The 17,149-nt window shown below is 43.4% G+C and overlaps 1 protein-coding gene across 23 annotated transcripts in view; it reads left to right on the top strand.

Moving 5' to 3' along the window:
* CACNA1C (calcium voltage-gated channel subunit alpha1 C) overlaps window positions 1-17,149 on the top strand; it is a 357,538-nt gene that overhangs the window by 308,875 nt on the left and 31,514 nt on the right. For 9 of the 23 annotated variants that reach the window (XM_085049353.1, XM_085049338.1, XM_085049332.1 and 6 more), the window contains exons 30-32: window positions 1,443-1,526; window positions 2,200-2,283; window positions 16,540-16,572. In XM_085049353.1, coding sequence (XP_084905479.1) covers window positions 1,443-1,526; window positions 2,200-2,283; window positions 16,540-16,572 — 201 coding nt within the window. The remainder of the gene's footprint in view (window positions 1-1,442; window positions 1,527-2,199; window positions 2,284-16,539; window positions 16,573-17,149) is intronic. The other 14 variants (XM_085049349.1, XM_085049341.1, XM_085049348.1 and 11 more) reach the window with 5 other exon arrangements.

Genomic DNA, 17,149 nt, shown 5'->3' with positions numbered 1-17,149 from the left:
AAAGTCTCATGGAGGCAGTGTTTCAGCAGACACAAAGACACTTTTTACACTGCTTGCTCCATGGGATGGTTGAACCCACAGCAATCTGAGGTTCCCAAGCCTGACTTCGTACAGTGCCAGTACTGGGATCATTTTTTTTTTCTTTCTTTTTTTTAAAAATTTTTTCTTTTTTCCTTTTTGCTTTCTGCAGCACTGCCTGGGAACACAGGCTCACACTTTACCCATGACCTGACTCTTGGGCTAAGAATAGCAGTCACAGTGCAGCTCGGGTTCAGTCTCACAGGAGACATGCTGCAGCTGGGAACCAGCGAGGTCAGAGCAGCCAAAGCCAAACACACAAAAGGAGGATGGAGGATTTTGTATGTTTGCCTCCTTTTAAGACTGCAGGACAAGGGGATGAGATTGGCACAGGTGTTCAGTGAGCCCAGATGAATTTTCTTTGCTCGTGACATTGGAAGTTGACATACAGAAGTTCATCTTCTAGGCTGAACAGGACCTTTTCCCAAAGGGTGCTGCATCCTTGCAGTCTATCCACCCAAAAATTGTGCAGGAAGAGGACACTGAGTGGTGATGATTAGCATCTCCTGAGCTCTGCTTGGGACACTCAGATGTTTGTGAGAGCCCCTGAAGTGATCTGCCATGGCTTGTCCTGGACAGCCGAGGTGACAGCTGAGGTGACACTGGTGTGGCACTGCCTTTAGCAGGAGTGACCTGCAGGTCTCACTCTGAGCAGTGCCAAAGCCACCTTTGCTCCTGTTCCTCCCCCTTCCTGCTGGGATGAGCCAGGCTGCTTTCCCTCCTCCATTTGATGGTGCAGATGTGCTTTTGGAGTGACAGAGATCCTGTCCTGCTCTGTATTGCTGAGACAGGACCGAAAGCATTACAGACAGAAACTGTTAGGACAATGACTGTCATGCTGCCTGTGGCTGGGTAAAGATCAGGGTGAGGTTTAGACAGGACATCCCCAGCTGGGCTGTGCCTCTCCTCCTCCATAGCCACAGAGCATCCCAGCTGGAACACGGACTGGGGATGGATACTGACAGCAGGGAGTCATTTTTTGAGGGAATCATATTCCTTATTCCTGTACTCTCCCCTCTAAATCATATGGGAAGGGTCTGTGTTGGCAGGAATGGAGATGTCTGGAGGATCTGGTCCTGCAAGCCCCATTCCTGCAGCAGCCATGCTCCAAACGGTCTGTGGGACTTCCCTTCAGCCCCAGAGTTGGAGGGGAGGGTTGGATTCCCTGGAATCACTCGAGTTTCTCTGGAATCACACCAGTCAGGGAAGCCAGGCCTGGGCTACAGCTTGAGACACAACAAGTAGACTTAAGAGGAAAACGCTTTGAGGTGTCAGGGCAGAAATTCTAATGGTAATTTTGAACTGTTTTTGTCTGTCTAACATTCCTTTTTAATCCCCATCCTGCCTGCCCCTTCCTTATGTAGGGTTACTTTAGTGATCCTTGGAATGTTTTTGACTTCCTCATCGTAATTGGCAGCATTATAGACGTCATTCTCAGTGAAACTAATGTGAGTATTACTCTACCCTCCCCAGGATACCACCACCTCCTCCTCCTCTGCTGTTCCTTCTCTCTTTCTCTCTTTTTTTTCTCTCTCTTTTTGTTTTCTGGTTTTTTCTCCCTCTAGTCATGCTTTTATTGAACTTGCCGTCGTCCTTCTCCTTCTCCCAGGGAAAAAAAAAGGAGGGGGGGAAAAAATGCCTCCTTCTTTTTCACTTGTCATAGCTGTCCCCAAGGCTGTGACTGGTGAAAGCGCACAGAGTTTGGGGTGTGTGTGCTTTTTTTCCCTCCAAAAGGTAGACATGCTTGAGTGTAACTTTCTGACTAACCAGGCTTTTGTTGATACCCTCCATCATGTGAAACGTTACAGAGGTTTGAGCAACCAATACTGTAGAGTGGTAAGAGACTATTTAATATGCCCACGTAACCTCTTTCTTTTCTTATTTTTTTCCTCTTCTCTCCCTCTTTCATGCTTTTGTTTCGTTTTTGTTTTCATTTTGGTTTATTTTACTTTTTACTTTTTTTTCCCCTCTTTTCTCCCTTTCCCTCTTTCTCTCCCTTCTCTCTCTCTCTCATTCTTTCTTCCTCTTCCTTCTTTCCTCTCTCTCTTTCTCTCTCTCTCTTTCTCTCTCTCTCTCTCTCTCTTTCTCTCTCTCTCTCCTTGGCTTCTCTGCCACATGCAGCACTATTTCTGTGATGCATGGAATACATTTGACGCCTTGATTGTTGTGGGTAGCATTGTTGATATAGCAATCACCGAGGTGAACGTAAGTAGCTGGCGTCTGTCCATGATCGTGCCTGCTCTAACATTCATTTGTCTTTCCCGGGTTCTTTTTTTTTAAATTTTTTTATTCTCCCTTTATCCTCCTTTATTTTGAGTTTCTTTTCAGAAATTTTTGTTTCATTTCAAAGCTCTTTCTTTATAATTTTTTTTTTTAATTTTGTTTGGTTTGGTTTTATTCTGTTGTAATTTTTGGAACGACTTTAAAGGACTTTTTGACTTGTTGCATCATTTTCTTCCCTTCATAATCCGCCTGGCATGAATTAAACTGTATAGCAGGAAAAGCGATGGGAAACGTGGAGTGTAAGTGAAAAAGCTCTTTGTGCCATGGGAAGCTGCTGGAATTATCCCAGGCCAGCACTTTGGTCTGCCCAGTGTTCTGCTGTGCTTCCCATGGCAGCTCAATACTCTCCACCCCACAGAGAGAGAAAGGTCAGTTCTTTCGAGGTGGAACTGAGGGAACCAAACCAGGAATCCTCCCTGTGCCTCCTCACTCAGGCTTCCTCCAAAAGAAATAAAGGCCAAAGCATCTCTGTTTAGAGGAACCTGCTCCTAATCTTCAATTTCAAATGTGAAAAAAAAAAATATATATATTTGAAGAGGTAGATAAAATACAAACAAAGCAGAAATCCCAAAGGAAAACAAACTACTGGAGTTCCAACCCTTTTCTTTTTTTTTCTGATCTGCTCCATCTCTCAAATTGCACCAACCCCATTGGCACTGGCTGGCCTCACTCATGGCCATTCCAGCAGGCAGGGGAAGGACTGAGTGAGCCCTGGAGACTGAAATGAGCTTTGGTGTTCAGGAAATCAATCACATCACGCAGATTCTTTCCTAAATCTCTGGTTTGGAGGTGGATGGATAGAGAATCATGGGATAAACAGACAAAGGACAGGCAGGAAACACACAGGTTTCCAGAAGAAAGACTGTGATGGGTTTATGAGCATGGACAAAAATTGCACTGAAAATTCCAGCTTATGAAGGCCAGGAAAATAGGAAGATTGTGAGAAAATTTTTATAAAAATGTTAAACACAAATTAGTAATGAATTTTCAAAATTATGTGGAATCCATTGCAATCAGAAAAGTGACAGCATGGTTTTCACTCAGTGCTGTGTTTAGGGAAAAAAAATACAGGCAACATTTTGAAAAAATAAAAATGCCTTACTTGGAACTTCCAAAAAAAATTTCGTATCTTGGTTCTAGTTTAATTTCTGTTCAACTTCTTTTTTCTTTTTTTTTTCTTTTTGTTAATTCTGAAACAGGAATGTTTATTCAAGCTGTACCGTTTTGATTTTGAATAAATGAAAATTTTTTTAACTAGTTTATTTTCCTTGTTTTTTGAAAGAATGGAAAATAGTTATTAGCAGAAAAGGAACTTCTATTTTGTATCTCTTAAATGTCCTACTTTCTGGACAAAAAAATTTGCTTAAAACATTTCTCAGAGAATGTTGTAAACAATTTTTGGTTACCCTTTTACTAGGTAGATATTAGGATTAGGCTGACTTTGTAGAGGGAGGTTACAATGAGGCTGAAGTCGTTATTTTAAGAGTGAAATTAAAACCTTTTCTCTGCCACACTTGTCACAACAAAACTAAATAGGAAACCTGGAATAGCCTTTAGCTTGTGGAAAAGTTCAGTTCTCATCCATAGAGGGAGAGCTGTATGTGGCAGTGGAGGAATAAACACAGTTAAGTGGAGATGAATCATCCTGAACATCAACAAGACTTTCCTGACTGATGGATTGGAATTCCTACAAAAGTCTTCAAGCAGAAAGGAAGGAAATCCTTGTGTTTTGGTACATAAATGGGAATCTATCATAGTCAGAAATCCTAGACTGCAGGAAAATCTAATGGGTCTTTCTGAAGGAATTCAGATGAATTTCCTCATTAAGGTCTGAGAGGAAGGCAATCCCCAGGGCTCCTTTGGCTGTCACAGGGAGAGATGCTCTCCTGGCTGTGCAGGGAAATGAATTGCTCTTTGGAGGTGCCGCCAGTGACTGGTGAGTGTCTGGGTGTGTTGGGTTTGTCTAGACACCCAGCAACAGACACTGAACTTCAGCAGCATAAATCACTCAATCTCAGCATCTTGTCAAGACACTCCTGCTGCTGCTGCTGCTGCTCTGATCTTCAGTCTCCAGGGCTGTCCATCCTGTTGTGCTCCATCACCACCAACAAGGCTCTCTCCAAATTCCAGTTCATGTCAGCAAGGCCAGAATCCAATTTTTAGCTACAGAAGCCTGTGAAAAATGAGGGCATGGCTGTGTCCCACCAAGCAGCTCCTGTTTAGCTGAGGAGGCAGCAGGGTTGGCCCTGACTCCTTTAAAGGGCTGTGAAGAGCATTGTGTGATGGTCCCTCTGTTTCCTCTAAAGAATCCTTTCCTTCTATACAGTTTTACAGATCTCTGCACACGTCTTTTTGTTACCTGGCATGTTTAAATCTTCTCTTTTTATCTAGGCAAGTCCTTTGCTACTAGTTTCTAATGTTTGTTACTAAAAACTTGCACAATCTTTTTGATGCACTGATTGATAAATAAGCGGCAGCTATGGATTGAGTTTGTTCTGAAATGTTCTGAAATCCCTTTTGCACTTATAACCCTTATTGAATAAGAGAATGTTTTGTATGTTGGTTTGTCCTGTCAGATTCCCTTCCCTGCTAGCAGCACTTGATATGTTCCACCTGTAGAAAATGGGCTTTGGAGGTGGCAGCCCATCTCGGACGGACAGTTGTCATCTCCCCAGCAGTGTGAGGCAGTTTGGAACACAATTTTCCCATCTCCTCAGGGCCTTGTTGCTTTCTTGCTGTCTGTGGGTTTGAGCAAACCCTGCCCTGTGTTTCTGTACTCTGTCTTGTCTTGTTCTGAGAGACATGGGGGCTGAAAAGGGAAGAAACAATGAACCCTAAAATGCCAATCAACTCCACTGATAGGAGATATTTAGACTGGTCAGGTGCAGGCAAAATATTTCTTCTTGACTCCTTAGAAGCTGAAGAGTGCTTGTGGTAGGAAATTGGAAGGTGCTGCTCTTGGAGTGAAGGGTCAGTTCTTGCTGTGGTCAGTTAGAAGGGAGGATGGAGACTCCTGGCTCAGGTCAGTTTGGCTGCAGCCCCAGAAATCTGTGAGGCTCACCAGATGTTTGCACTCAGGGGAAGCAAACACAGCTGCAGTTGTGAGGAGAGCTGTTCCTTCAGTGGCCACAGCTGTGTGTCTGAGTGTGTCTGAATGCTGCAGGAGGCACAGAGAGAAGGGGACACCCAGGACAGGGACACAAGGCCATGGAGCAGATGTGATGAGCCAGGGGCTGGGCATGGTTGAGATGAGGACTATCAAGGATAGAGAACCAGTGACTTGCAGGCTTTTGTGAAATAATGAAATATTTCCGTGCATAAAATGCCCTCCCTTTGTAGCAGCACACATTTTCCCCAGAGTGACCATTGCAACTGGTTTGAGGGTTGATGGAAATTGTGGGGTTTAATGGGAGAGCTGACAGGAGGAGAGTGCAGTGTTGTGTGAGGTGTTGGGGAGATACAGGACTTGGGTGCTTCAGGAAGTAACATTCCTGTGAAGAAGGTTAGGGAAACCCAAACCCACCTTGGTGTATTACTTCCCTAAAAAACATCAGTCAGGTCTGTTTTGCCCCATCCTGCTGGGCAATGGTTTGGTGTTTGTCCATCAGGAGTTCAGGAGAGCTGAGTACTTTATTTCTTGCACTTCTGAAAACATTTCCAAATTCTGTTAGGAAGTCAGCAGAGGTTCACAGCTTGATTGAATCCTGAATACTGATGCAGTAAAGCCAGAGAGATACCAAAGCATTCAGCTCCCACCACTTGGAGACCTGTGCAGTGATTTCTCATTTAGTCTATTTTATTTCTGACGTAAAGCAGCTCAGGCTTAAACCAGGCGCATGAGGCCTTTTTTTACAATCATCCTGCTTTTGGTGTCGAGAGGCTTCATATTATTTGCCATGGGCTCCTGCTCCCATTCTTTGGAATATCTGAAAGCCTATACTTTAGTCTCCCTCTCACCTTCTCCTGCACTTCTCCCTTTTAACCCACACCCTGCCTTTCTTCCTTTTCTCCCTCGCTCTCCTCTCCCCCGTCTCCAGCCACAATAAACCTCACGAGTTCATTTTTCACTCTCAACCAATGTGTCTGAAGGCAGAGAACCAGTGGCTCCATGCTGCAGTCCTTCTTCACTCACAACTGCCAGGGGCATTGGGCTGAGCAAGGACTGCAGCGACAGCCCTGCGACACACTCCTGAGCACACACCCCTCAATGGGAGCAAGGATGCTGGAAGGACGACACACATCCAGCCTGCACCTCACCTGGGGCTGCCTTTCATCTCTGTCGCTGTGTCTGTCTGTCTGTCTTTCTCTGCCTCTCTGGTTCTCTCCGCTTCCACGCCCTTTGCTGCTCAGATTTTGGCCACCGGACGCAAATCTTTGCGATTCCTACGACCTGCAAGCTCGTTTTTACCCAAACCTTCCAGAAAACATCTCCTTCCCTCTCCTTTCTCTCCCTCTCCAAGGCCATCTGGGTAGCAGAGGCCTCCAAATGAATGTAGCAAAGGGCTGGAGAAGCACAATGGCTTTTTTGACATCTTATGTTGTCCCACCCTTACTGCTGCCATCCCAGAAGTTGTCCGTAGTGCTGAGCTCTCCCTGTGTGCGTGTATATGTCTGTATATATGACTTGATCTCTTTTTGGAAAAGCTACTGATAAAATTGATGGGGAGGGAAGGGGAGGGTGGATTTATTTTGTCTTTTTTTTTTTTTAATTTTTTTTTTAATGTCTGGTGGTGTTTTTATCATTAGAACAATGGAGGTAACACACCACGGTGGCCCCAGCTGTAGGCAGCCAGGTTGAAGCATGGTTGTGAGCTGCAGCAGTGGCAAGTGCTTTGTTTTGCCTTTGAAGAACATCAGGAGAGTTGCCCTGAACTCTTCCACAGATCAGGCTTAGATCAATTTGAATTTGATCACCTCCCGTGCTAAATCAACAATTTCAGTGCATGTTTTTCACCCTGTGTTGGTGAGAAAGAAGTATGGTGTGACTGTCCAACCACAACCATGTTTGAACAGGGTTATTTTTTTTTTATTTATGTGTATAATTGTCATGATGATGGGGCCTCTTTTTTTTTTTTTTTTAATCTCTTGTCTTTAAAATGTTGGTATTTTGAGTGCATTTCCAGAGTTCATAATGCGATTTGCCCTTTAAAAGAGCTGATTTTGGTAACTGCACAATTTTTCTGTATGGAAATCTATATGAAATATGGACAATCAGAAAAAAGTATGTATTTTCTGCACAAAAAGGGGATAGTAAATGCAAATGACTCCTTCCTCAGTTTCCCTGAGTATTTGAGCTGTTGCTAGCACTGTTAGCACCATGAGAAGAAGTGTAGTTCCCACTTTGAAAGACTCTTCATTACTACCCAATTCTAAGGAAATACCTCAATATTGTGATTTCCACAAAACTACTTGTTATGCTTGGCTTCTGACATTATTCCAGGCCCACATGGAAAAATCAGAATGTATTTTAATGCAGGGAAGACTTAAGAGTAGCATAAAAATAAATTTGCCTGACTGGAAAAAATTTACCCACACACGTTCTCGTTAATTAAAATATGAGAAACAGAAATAAAGAATCCAGGAGAAGAAATTCTTAGATGCTAAATGTGAAAGCAGCAAAAAGAAAGTTAGACAGCCCCATAAGTGTAAGAGCTGATGCACAAACCTGTCTGGAGTCCTTCAGAGTGAAAGTGTTTCTTGGAAGAAAAAACCCACTACAATATTCTGGCATCAACCTTTGTGATATATTACAGTTAAATTTCATTTTCCTTTCTATTCTAATGTGTTTTCCACAAAGCTAGTTAAAACACTCAAATTAAAAAGAGCTACCCCAAGCTGATTATATTTTTCCATTGGCTTGCTAGCCAGGATAAATCATTCCTTTTGCCTAGCAGAAGTTTCTTTTAACTTTCCCTGAACTCTAATAGAGATTGTATCTTTATATGAAATTCTGACTCTTGATTCCTTAATCATCTCTGACTACATTAATGTTAATTAATGGTCCCTAAGCACCCTAAGTTAGATGGTCAGAAAGGTGCTTGGGTGAGTTCAAATACAGCTGGTTCTGTCATCCTAGGCAATTCCTTGAAGCAGTGAAAGATATTTCTGGCACTTAATTCTCTTTTTTCTGAGACCTACCTTGCTGAGAATGCCCAAGGATTTTCTAGCATTGCTGTTCTCCATTGCAGTGGCAGAGAAAACACAATCCCCTGCATTTCACTCATGCAGGTTTTGCTGCAAAAGCTCCTGTTCAAAAGCAAATCACAAGAGCTTTTGGCCTCAGTGCTGTAAGACCTCCCTGCATGCACCATCTTGTGTTATTGTGCATATTTAGAGAAATTCTGATGGCTGCACTGCCAGTTGCAATGAAAGCAGTGAAGGTGATGGAAGAAGGGAAGATGCACACAAGGATTTTACTTGTTTTCCTCTTCAATTTGCTCTTCTGCCCCATCTTCTCCTCCCCAGTGACTTTCTTCAAATTTTGCCGAAATCTTGGGCAGCAGAGGTGTCCAGCAAGACAGTAGGAAGTTCCCCTCTACCTTGTGTTTCAGTCGTTTTTCCTCTCTGTTTTCAGCCAAGATCCCATCATTCCAGGGGAAGATCTGGGTTTTGTGAGGATTTTTGTGCCAGGCTCAGGCAGCAGTTCAGCATGGGATGGTTCCAGTCTGCAAACCCCAAATGCACAGAGTTCCCATTAAATACAGACCCAGTTGTGGGGGGGTTTGCTAGTCACCCCCATTTGTAATCACAGATAAACACATAGAAATTAATTTTATCCTTTCTAATACAGTCAATAGAGCACCCTCATCTAGCTCTTGCCTTGCTTCCTCTACACTCTTATGCACCAGCAAGGCAAACACAAGAGGTGTGGGGTTTTTTTGTTATTTCTCAATAACATTTATTGAGTTTAAAATTTATTATTATTAACATTTATTGGGTTTTAAATGGCTGTGCTCCTAGCTTCTCTCCCTGGTCTGTTCTTTGTGGAGACTGTCTGGCACAACATGCCAACAAAATTACTTCTGCTTCATGTATCTTGCTGGGCATCTGCTAAATGGGGTTCATCCCCTGCTGCATCTCCATGACCAATGTAGGGACTGGATTGCTGCTTGTGGGCAGCTGACTGATGGCCAAAAAATCTTGGCTCTAATTGCTGTTGCAGAGCAATGGGACATCCCAGCTGGTCACATCCCAGTTGTTATCTCAAATTGTGCTTTGAAGCTCAGAGACACCAGTCAGCCGTGCTGCCTGCTGAGCCTTGTCTGAGTGTCTGGGAGAAAATCTCCTTCATCCAAAGCCAGATGTCTTTACATGAGATGAACAGACATGAAGGCAAAGGTGCCTCAGCTGTAAAGAGACACTTGTTAATAGAAAAATACCAAAACAAATTGATGCTTGGAGATAGGGAATTTGAGACTCAACTGTTTGCCCACAGTTGAACATAGTAAATCACACAAAGTGAGCATTACAATATCATCTGAACTATCCCTACCTTTGTTCTTTTTACCAAAGAATTCATCAAATCAATAATTCATTCTTGGAAAGATGTGTAGAACAAAAAAATGTTGCTCAGTAGCTTTGTGAGATCTATCCCCATTCTCCCTACGACCACTGTTAATGTTTTCTGATAATGCCTGTGATTGGCATTTCAAGTCCCAGAATGACTCGTAGGCTTTTTTGTATCCCATATTATCATACAGAAATCCAATATGAGTCTGTAGGCTGATTTTTATTTTTTTTCTAGGAAGTGTTCTGCATCAGCATTAAATAACTTTCTAATCTAAAAGGCAATGAAAAGACACAGACAGGAAAAATCTCAGATGAAAATAGCCCATAACAAACTCTCTGTTTGGGCTGCTGGTATCCTCCCTTGAGCAAAGATTAATTATTTAACACTGCCAGGGGCTGATAGTTCACCTACAGCCATCTTGCAGTCCTGTTGCTTTGGAAGGAAGGTGGATTGGCTTTTCTCCTGCTCCCACCAGGAATTTCTTTAAGCACCTTCATCAGAGCAAAAGATGGCTCATTCATCCTCACATCATCCCAGAGCCTTTGGGCTTCCCAAACCATCGAACCTGGCAGCACTGTGTGGGAAATCTTTGGGCTGGTAGCCTACCTGCCTTCCTTCCTGGAAAACCTCCTGCTCCTGTCTCCATCTGGCTCCAAGAGTCCCTGAAGAGTCCTACTGAGGAGTGGGGATTTTTCTGCTGACCACAGGCCTGCTTGTGACCTCAACAGCACCAGTGGAATTCTCCATCACTTACCCAGGACTTGTACAGTGCAACAAAGATGCTCCTGAAGTTTACTTCCAGACTCATGTGCTCCTGGAACTCTACAAACCCTTCTTCTCTCTCTCTTCCCTTCCAGACAATGGGAAAAAAAAAAAAAAGAAGAGGTTAATGAACAATGATGTAATACAGAACATAAATCTTTCTAAAGAGGTGGAATAAAAGACTGCCCTTTCCAGCACAGTGATAAATACACTGCTGAGTCTGATGTTTAAAAGCCATGTTAACTTTGCCTCAGGAAATGCAGTGAAGCACACTGGACTGCTTAGGAACAGCAATGAGGACACTTGCCACGGATGGTGATAAAACTGAGGAAAACTGGAGAGATATGGGATCTGAAATTGTCACACTTGCTGTGTCTCCCTCTTGCTCAGAGGTCTGTTCTGTTCCCAAGATCATCCTCCTCAGGCTGCTCTGGGCTGGGACAGACTGACCATCCCCTTTGGGAGCCACTGCCCTGTGAATCAAGAGCTGGGCAATGAAAAGGCAAATTTAATGAAAAAAGGTTCACTTCATCACACGTGGCTCCTGGCAGAGGAGGTGTTCAAACCAGCAAAACCTCTCCTCTGTAACTCCAACAGAAAATCCTCAAAGTCACTCCACCTGTAAAACAAAAAGTCCTGTACACAAATAGGCTTTCAACATTTATTTTCATGGCTCGATTTATCTTCAGCACCTTCTCATCCAGATGTTCCAGGGCTTTTTTTGGCTGCCTGTCCCACAGAACACAAATGATGAAACACAGGCAAGCTGCAGCTGCCTCTCTGAGCCAGCCCAGTACCTGTACTGAGGATGAGCTCTCCATCTCTGATGGTGGTTCGTATCTCCTTCTTTCTCAGGAGCCCCCCAGGCTTGATTACCATAAGACTTGATTACCCACAGCTAATGAGAAGAATTATTAAAACATCCCGAAAATTAAGAATAATTTGCATAGCTATACTTTACCAATTGTTCTGCTTTTCTGAAAGTCATGGGGAAAAAATAGAGCTTTTAGCTGTGTGAAAAAGTGGCTCTTTCATTACTTGTCCTCTAATTGTCAATCTAGGGTAATCTGCATAACCAAATTAAAGCAATTGACTTTCCTTATATTTACCTTAAGCACTTGGAACCATAAGACTACTGTCTGACAATTTCATGGATATATATATGAAATTAATTAATAAGCTATTCAAATCGGTATGATTTGCATATTTGAAGCTAATTAGAAAAGCAAGCTCCAGAATTCTAAAATCTTAGAATACCTAGGAAATGAAGGGGAAAAAACTGATAGCTGCAGGACTCATTTGCCTAAAAAGTTACCTTGACCTTATTAACTGTATTCAAAACAGGCTTTTGTTGCACATGGATATGGTAATATTTCCCCTGAGGGCTGAGATCATGTGGAATCAGTGCAGTATAAATGCAGATATATTGCATTTGGATGAGCTGACACTTGGTGCCTGTTGGCCCCCATGAGCTAGTGCAGGCAGAGATGGAATGGCAAACCTCACTGCAGATGTCGCAGTTTTCCTAATTCCCCTCATTGCAACAAATGAAATTTTAATTCCCTGCTGCAGGAGTGTTCAGTCTCCTCTGCAGAGCTGTTTGAGCATTAGTATGTTATATTGCACTGGAACACTCCGAGCTTTTTCCAGGGAAATCAACCAAGTGTTCCCCATTTGCCCCAGTGAAGGCAGCATTATACACCTCAATTCCCTTTTCCTGTAAGATGCTGCCCTTTTCTAATAGGCATTAAATGATCAAAAAAAAGCCTCTCTTTAGTGCTTCACCCAGATTAGAGCTATAGGGAGGTTCAGAATTTTTTTGTTTCCAAAAGCCCCTTGTAACATTTTTCTCTGTTTTAAAATAGGAAGAAAATTTGAAGTTGAAAAACTTTCAGTCAAAGGTCATTTCCATTGAAATAATCGAGAATCAAAATATATGCTTAAGTAAACTAAAAGTAGTTTAATCTGGCATTGATTTTTTTTTTTTCTTAGTTATACATGATTTGTAATGGAAATGTAAACCAAATGAAAATGTGTGAGGACAAAATGTGAGATTTCAACCTTACATTTCTGAAATGCCTTTTTCCAAACTGGCTTCCATCCTTGGAAACTCACATCCTTGCAGATCCCATCTCAGCATGACCCACACGGGAAGGAAAAATCTCCAGAAGAGCAGTGTGGTTTGCCATTGCTTTATTTGTGCTTTTAACTCCCCTGCACAGCTTACCTATGGTTTGATGAGTTCATTTCCCCAGATTGTCTCTTCCCACCCTTCTTCTTGTGTCCAAGGTCCCATTTGCAGCATGGCTAGAGTAGAACTCTTGGAGGAGAGCTCTGTACCCAAAGACCTTGATCTAGAAAATACCAATATCCTATAATTGCAAAGGAATTACACAACACTTCAACCTGCTCAGCTGAGCCCTGCAGAGTGGATTGGATTCTCAGGGCATCCTTCCTGCAGTGAGGAGAAAAAAGCAAGAAGTGGACATTATTCACCCCCTTCCTCATGGGACAAGGCTGACAGACTAATTATCAAGTTTCCAACAGATACAGCATCTTCACTGTACTTTTTATTCTCCAAATTCAACAGCAATCAAGGAAATACCTTAGCAGACATCCCTCACCAACAACCAGCTGCTCTAAGGAGTCTCCTGAAAGCTTCATCCACCAGCCATGGTTTCCTCAGTGGAGAAACATCATTACATATTTTTTGTCACAAAAGGCAGCACCAGCATCTGACCGTTTGTTCTCTTGAGAAATGTGAAGCTACTCTGTCATATTGTAGTCCTAGCATCTCAAACACACATTTCTTCTCATGTCTCCTCACCCTGGGCTATCAGGCAAAACTGGAAGGCTGCAATTGTACCTCCTTGTTGACAACTCTAACTGGCAAAGCAACAATAATATTGTGCATTCAGCTGCTTAAATGCTCTCCACAACATAAAGGTCAAATTCTCTCTTGCCAAAAGAGATTCCTCCCTATGAATGAAAAGTGTTGTTAGAAAGTAAAAAACTATCAGCAAGGAAGTTTTACTCCTCAAACATCAGGGGAAAAAATCAGTGTGGACTTCCTGGCAAAGGCTGGATCCCCTCCAAGGGAGGTGAATGATGAATCCCTCATCCTGAGTGTGTCCTGTGGTGTAAAAGAATTGCTACCATCAGCAGTGCTGGCAGTGGGAATGCTGCCTGCCTGTGCTGTCATTGCAGTGCAGTCAGGCTTTCAGCTACTCAAACACACTTATCCTGCAGTCCAGGAGCCTCTGTGGTGATATGGATTAAATAAATACTGTCCAGACCCAGTGAAGCTCCCTTTCAGGCATTTCCAGGTGTTGCTTCTCTGGAGAGCCATTACAGTTGTCAGCAGACCAGCCAGAAGTCCCAACATGGTCCTCCATCTCCAGTGGTCCACAAGGATGACGTGGGATTAATATCTCTTCTCGGGAATTTTCTGCTGAAACTTTCATTTGAGTCTGTTCATTAACACAATTCATTGTTTTCTTCCAAGTCTTTATATAGAAGATATTCTAAGCCATGGATATTTTAAGGAACTTTGATACTACTGTGACTATACAAAGCCTTTTTGCTCATATTTTTGCTGCTGTCTTTACAGCTCTGAAAAACCATGTCATTCCATCTCAGAATTTCAGCATGGATTTCATTATACCATAAATATCCTACAATATTGACTGTTACAGTCCTTGAAAGATTGAGTCTGTTTCTCCTGGAGTGAAAATTTTATCCTCTCCTGCCTTCCAAAGCACAACCCATTACATTTTTTTCCTTGACTTGATGGCAGTATCAGCCACCAAGTTTGATATGTGAGACATTCAGAGAGGTTCTACAGGGCCTGGAGGAGTTATGTTCTTTGCAAATAGTCCCCAGGAAACCTTACTCCCACCCAGCCATGGTTAGCAGGAACACAGTCACCTTATCCAGTGCTGTGCTCTCTGAGATTTTAAATATTTCTCCATCAAATAAACCTGGCTTCTTTCCCAGGAACTTCCCCACCTGGGATCCTGACTTTATGATGGGCAGAAGTCCTTATCCTGCTTCTAGAAACTGCTCTTCTCTTTCTTGGCCTCTTCTGCTCCTTAGCATCTCTGTTGCCTTTTTAAATGCAGTGATATAAAAAAGAAAGAAGAAATTACCCAAACAGCTTTCCTTGCACTCATCCCCCCCGAGTGTCTTTACACAGGGACATCCTGCCTCAGATATTTCTTGTCCCACTCTTAGCCTGCAGGTTCCCTTCTATATCACTCTAAATCTGGCCCTGGACTTGTGATTTATCCTTCAGATCCCTTTTCTGTATGAGGGAAACTGCTCAGACCATCATCTCTGAACTGATCTCCCTGCCATGAACCTTTCTTACTCAGTAGGTTCATTCTCCTTGTGCCCCAAAGAGAAGGGCAGGATGGAAAGCCTTCAGTTCTTTTGAAGGGCCTTGGTACCTTCTGCCTTCTACCAGGAATGCAGCAAGCAGCAGAATAATGGTTCTTCTGCTATTGGAAAATATGATTTCCAAAGCTAGAAAGAGGAAGGGGGATGGGACAGAGAAACGCTTTGCTGGAAAAATGTTTGCCTAGCAACACAAAATCAAAATCTGTGCCTGACCTGTGAGAAATGTCTCTATGGGCACTGCTGCTTTATTTGGTATTCAAGCCAACTTTTGCCTGTATGTGATCTGAAAACACAAGAGCAAACATATGAAAGAGGAGGCTAAAAGCAATGAAAGCTGACACTACCAAACCAGTGTGTTGACCCAAATTATTGTATGATTAGGTGTACCTTGGTTTTTTAATTGTTCTCATTTGCCTATATCACCAAATAGGCTGTGCATCCAAACCAGTTTTTCTCTAGGTAACACAATGCCAGCTGGATTGCTGCAGCATCTTTGGGAGCACAAGCATGCTGCAGGAGTCCTCCATGGCACTGGAGGGGAATTCTGCCACTGGCAGAAGAAATACATCAGTTCCCACTTTGCTAAAGCAACAGACAGGTTTGGCATATGGTAGAGGTTAAGCCTGAAGGATTACGTTGCTATTGAACTGAAGGACTCCTAATAAAGACAGTTTTATTTAATTTTCTATTCTGCTTCTTACACCTAAGGATACTTGCAGCCTTGGGTGTTTTATAGAATTGCTCTCAGTATTGGAAGTGGCCCCAGAGGTTAATCAGGGAATGTCAGGCAGAGTGTTTGCAGCTATTTGACTCTTCCAGGCATGACCAGGGCTCAGCTCAGCTCAGCCTGGCCTCAACAACACATCCATTGGGTCCCTAGGGCTTTGCTGTGAGGTGGGTGAAGCTAGAGCAGCTAATTAGCTGCACCAACCCACTCTGCACAGCTGCTGGTGGGTGCTGCAGGGTTGCCAAGAGCCAGGCAGACTCTGCCAACCCATTGTCTCCCCCAGAGCTGTGTGTAAGGGAATGGGGAAATATCAACAGAAAGCGTTGCTGTGGCTCTGGGATATTATGGGTTTCCAAATCCAACGGATGCACTAGAAGCTGGCTGGTCCCTGTGCAGACATGGCCTGGATCTGAGTTGGAGAGCTAAATCAGCCCCCAGATTGAACTGACAGCAGTGACACAAGAACCATTTTACCAGTTCAGTACCTCCACTGCCTGCATGCCAGGGTGTCCAGCACTCAGCAGCTGCTGGGTGTGATTCACACGTGGTGGTAGTGGAGAGAGCTTACATCAAATTCAGTGGCAGCTCTACCTGCTTCTGCCATGGCCAGCGTTGATCCTGGGCATCCTAGGGAATAAGCCCAGCCTCTTGTGCATTTCTTCCAAATCCCCTTTTGCCCTCTTCTGCCATTTTGTTGCTCCTGTGTTAGCCAAGACCTAGTTTACTAGGGCTCTTGATTGGAGACTTATTACAGCTTATTTCTGTCTGCCTTTCTTTAAAGCCAGCTGAACATACCCAATGCTCTTCCTCTATGGTAAGACCGAAAATACAGACCACCCTCCCAGCTTCTGTGACACTCTTTCTAACACACTCCTTTTTTCTCTTCTCCGTGATCACGAGTTCTCTCTCCAAGCCCAGCCTAGTTATTTGTGCATGAAGCTGCCATGTCGTGTCTTGGTGTGTCTGGTGTTCACATGAGCTGTGAATATGCTGCACATGTGTATCTCTGGTGCATCCTGAGCTTTCCTTTGGTCGAGTTAACTGTCGTTCTGCCTTCTAATGAACACCAAGAGAGAACCGGACCTGGTAAGATTTCTTGTTAGCCACAAACTGTGTCCTTATGTCACTTATATCAATGTGACACCAAATGACTGTGCAGTGTGACTTCATGTCCAACCCTCTAGAAAAGAAAGCATTGGGGTTCTGCAGCTCCTCTTCAATGAGGTGATTCACTAGAACATTTGAGTTTGTATTTTGCACAAAAAAGAGCAAGTGGTGCAATGGTGCACAAAATGCTGCCTTGGTGTGCAAGGCATTTCCCACAGCACCCCAACAGAGCTGCAGCCATTCCAGTCTCTGGATTGCCACCCTGCAGAACTCCCCTTCTCTGG

Source organism: Lichenostomus cassidix, chromosome 1Ab (assembly GCF_008360975.1).
Source record: "Lichenostomus cassidix isolate B80296 chromosome 1Ab, HeHo_3.0, whole genome shotgun sequence".
Lineage (NCBI taxonomy): Eukaryota > Metazoa > Chordata > Aves > Passeriformes > Meliphagidae > Lichenostomus > Lichenostomus cassidix.
The sequence above is the reverse complement of the archived record's forward strand: the minus strand, read 5'-3'. Positions and strand labels throughout refer to the sequence as shown.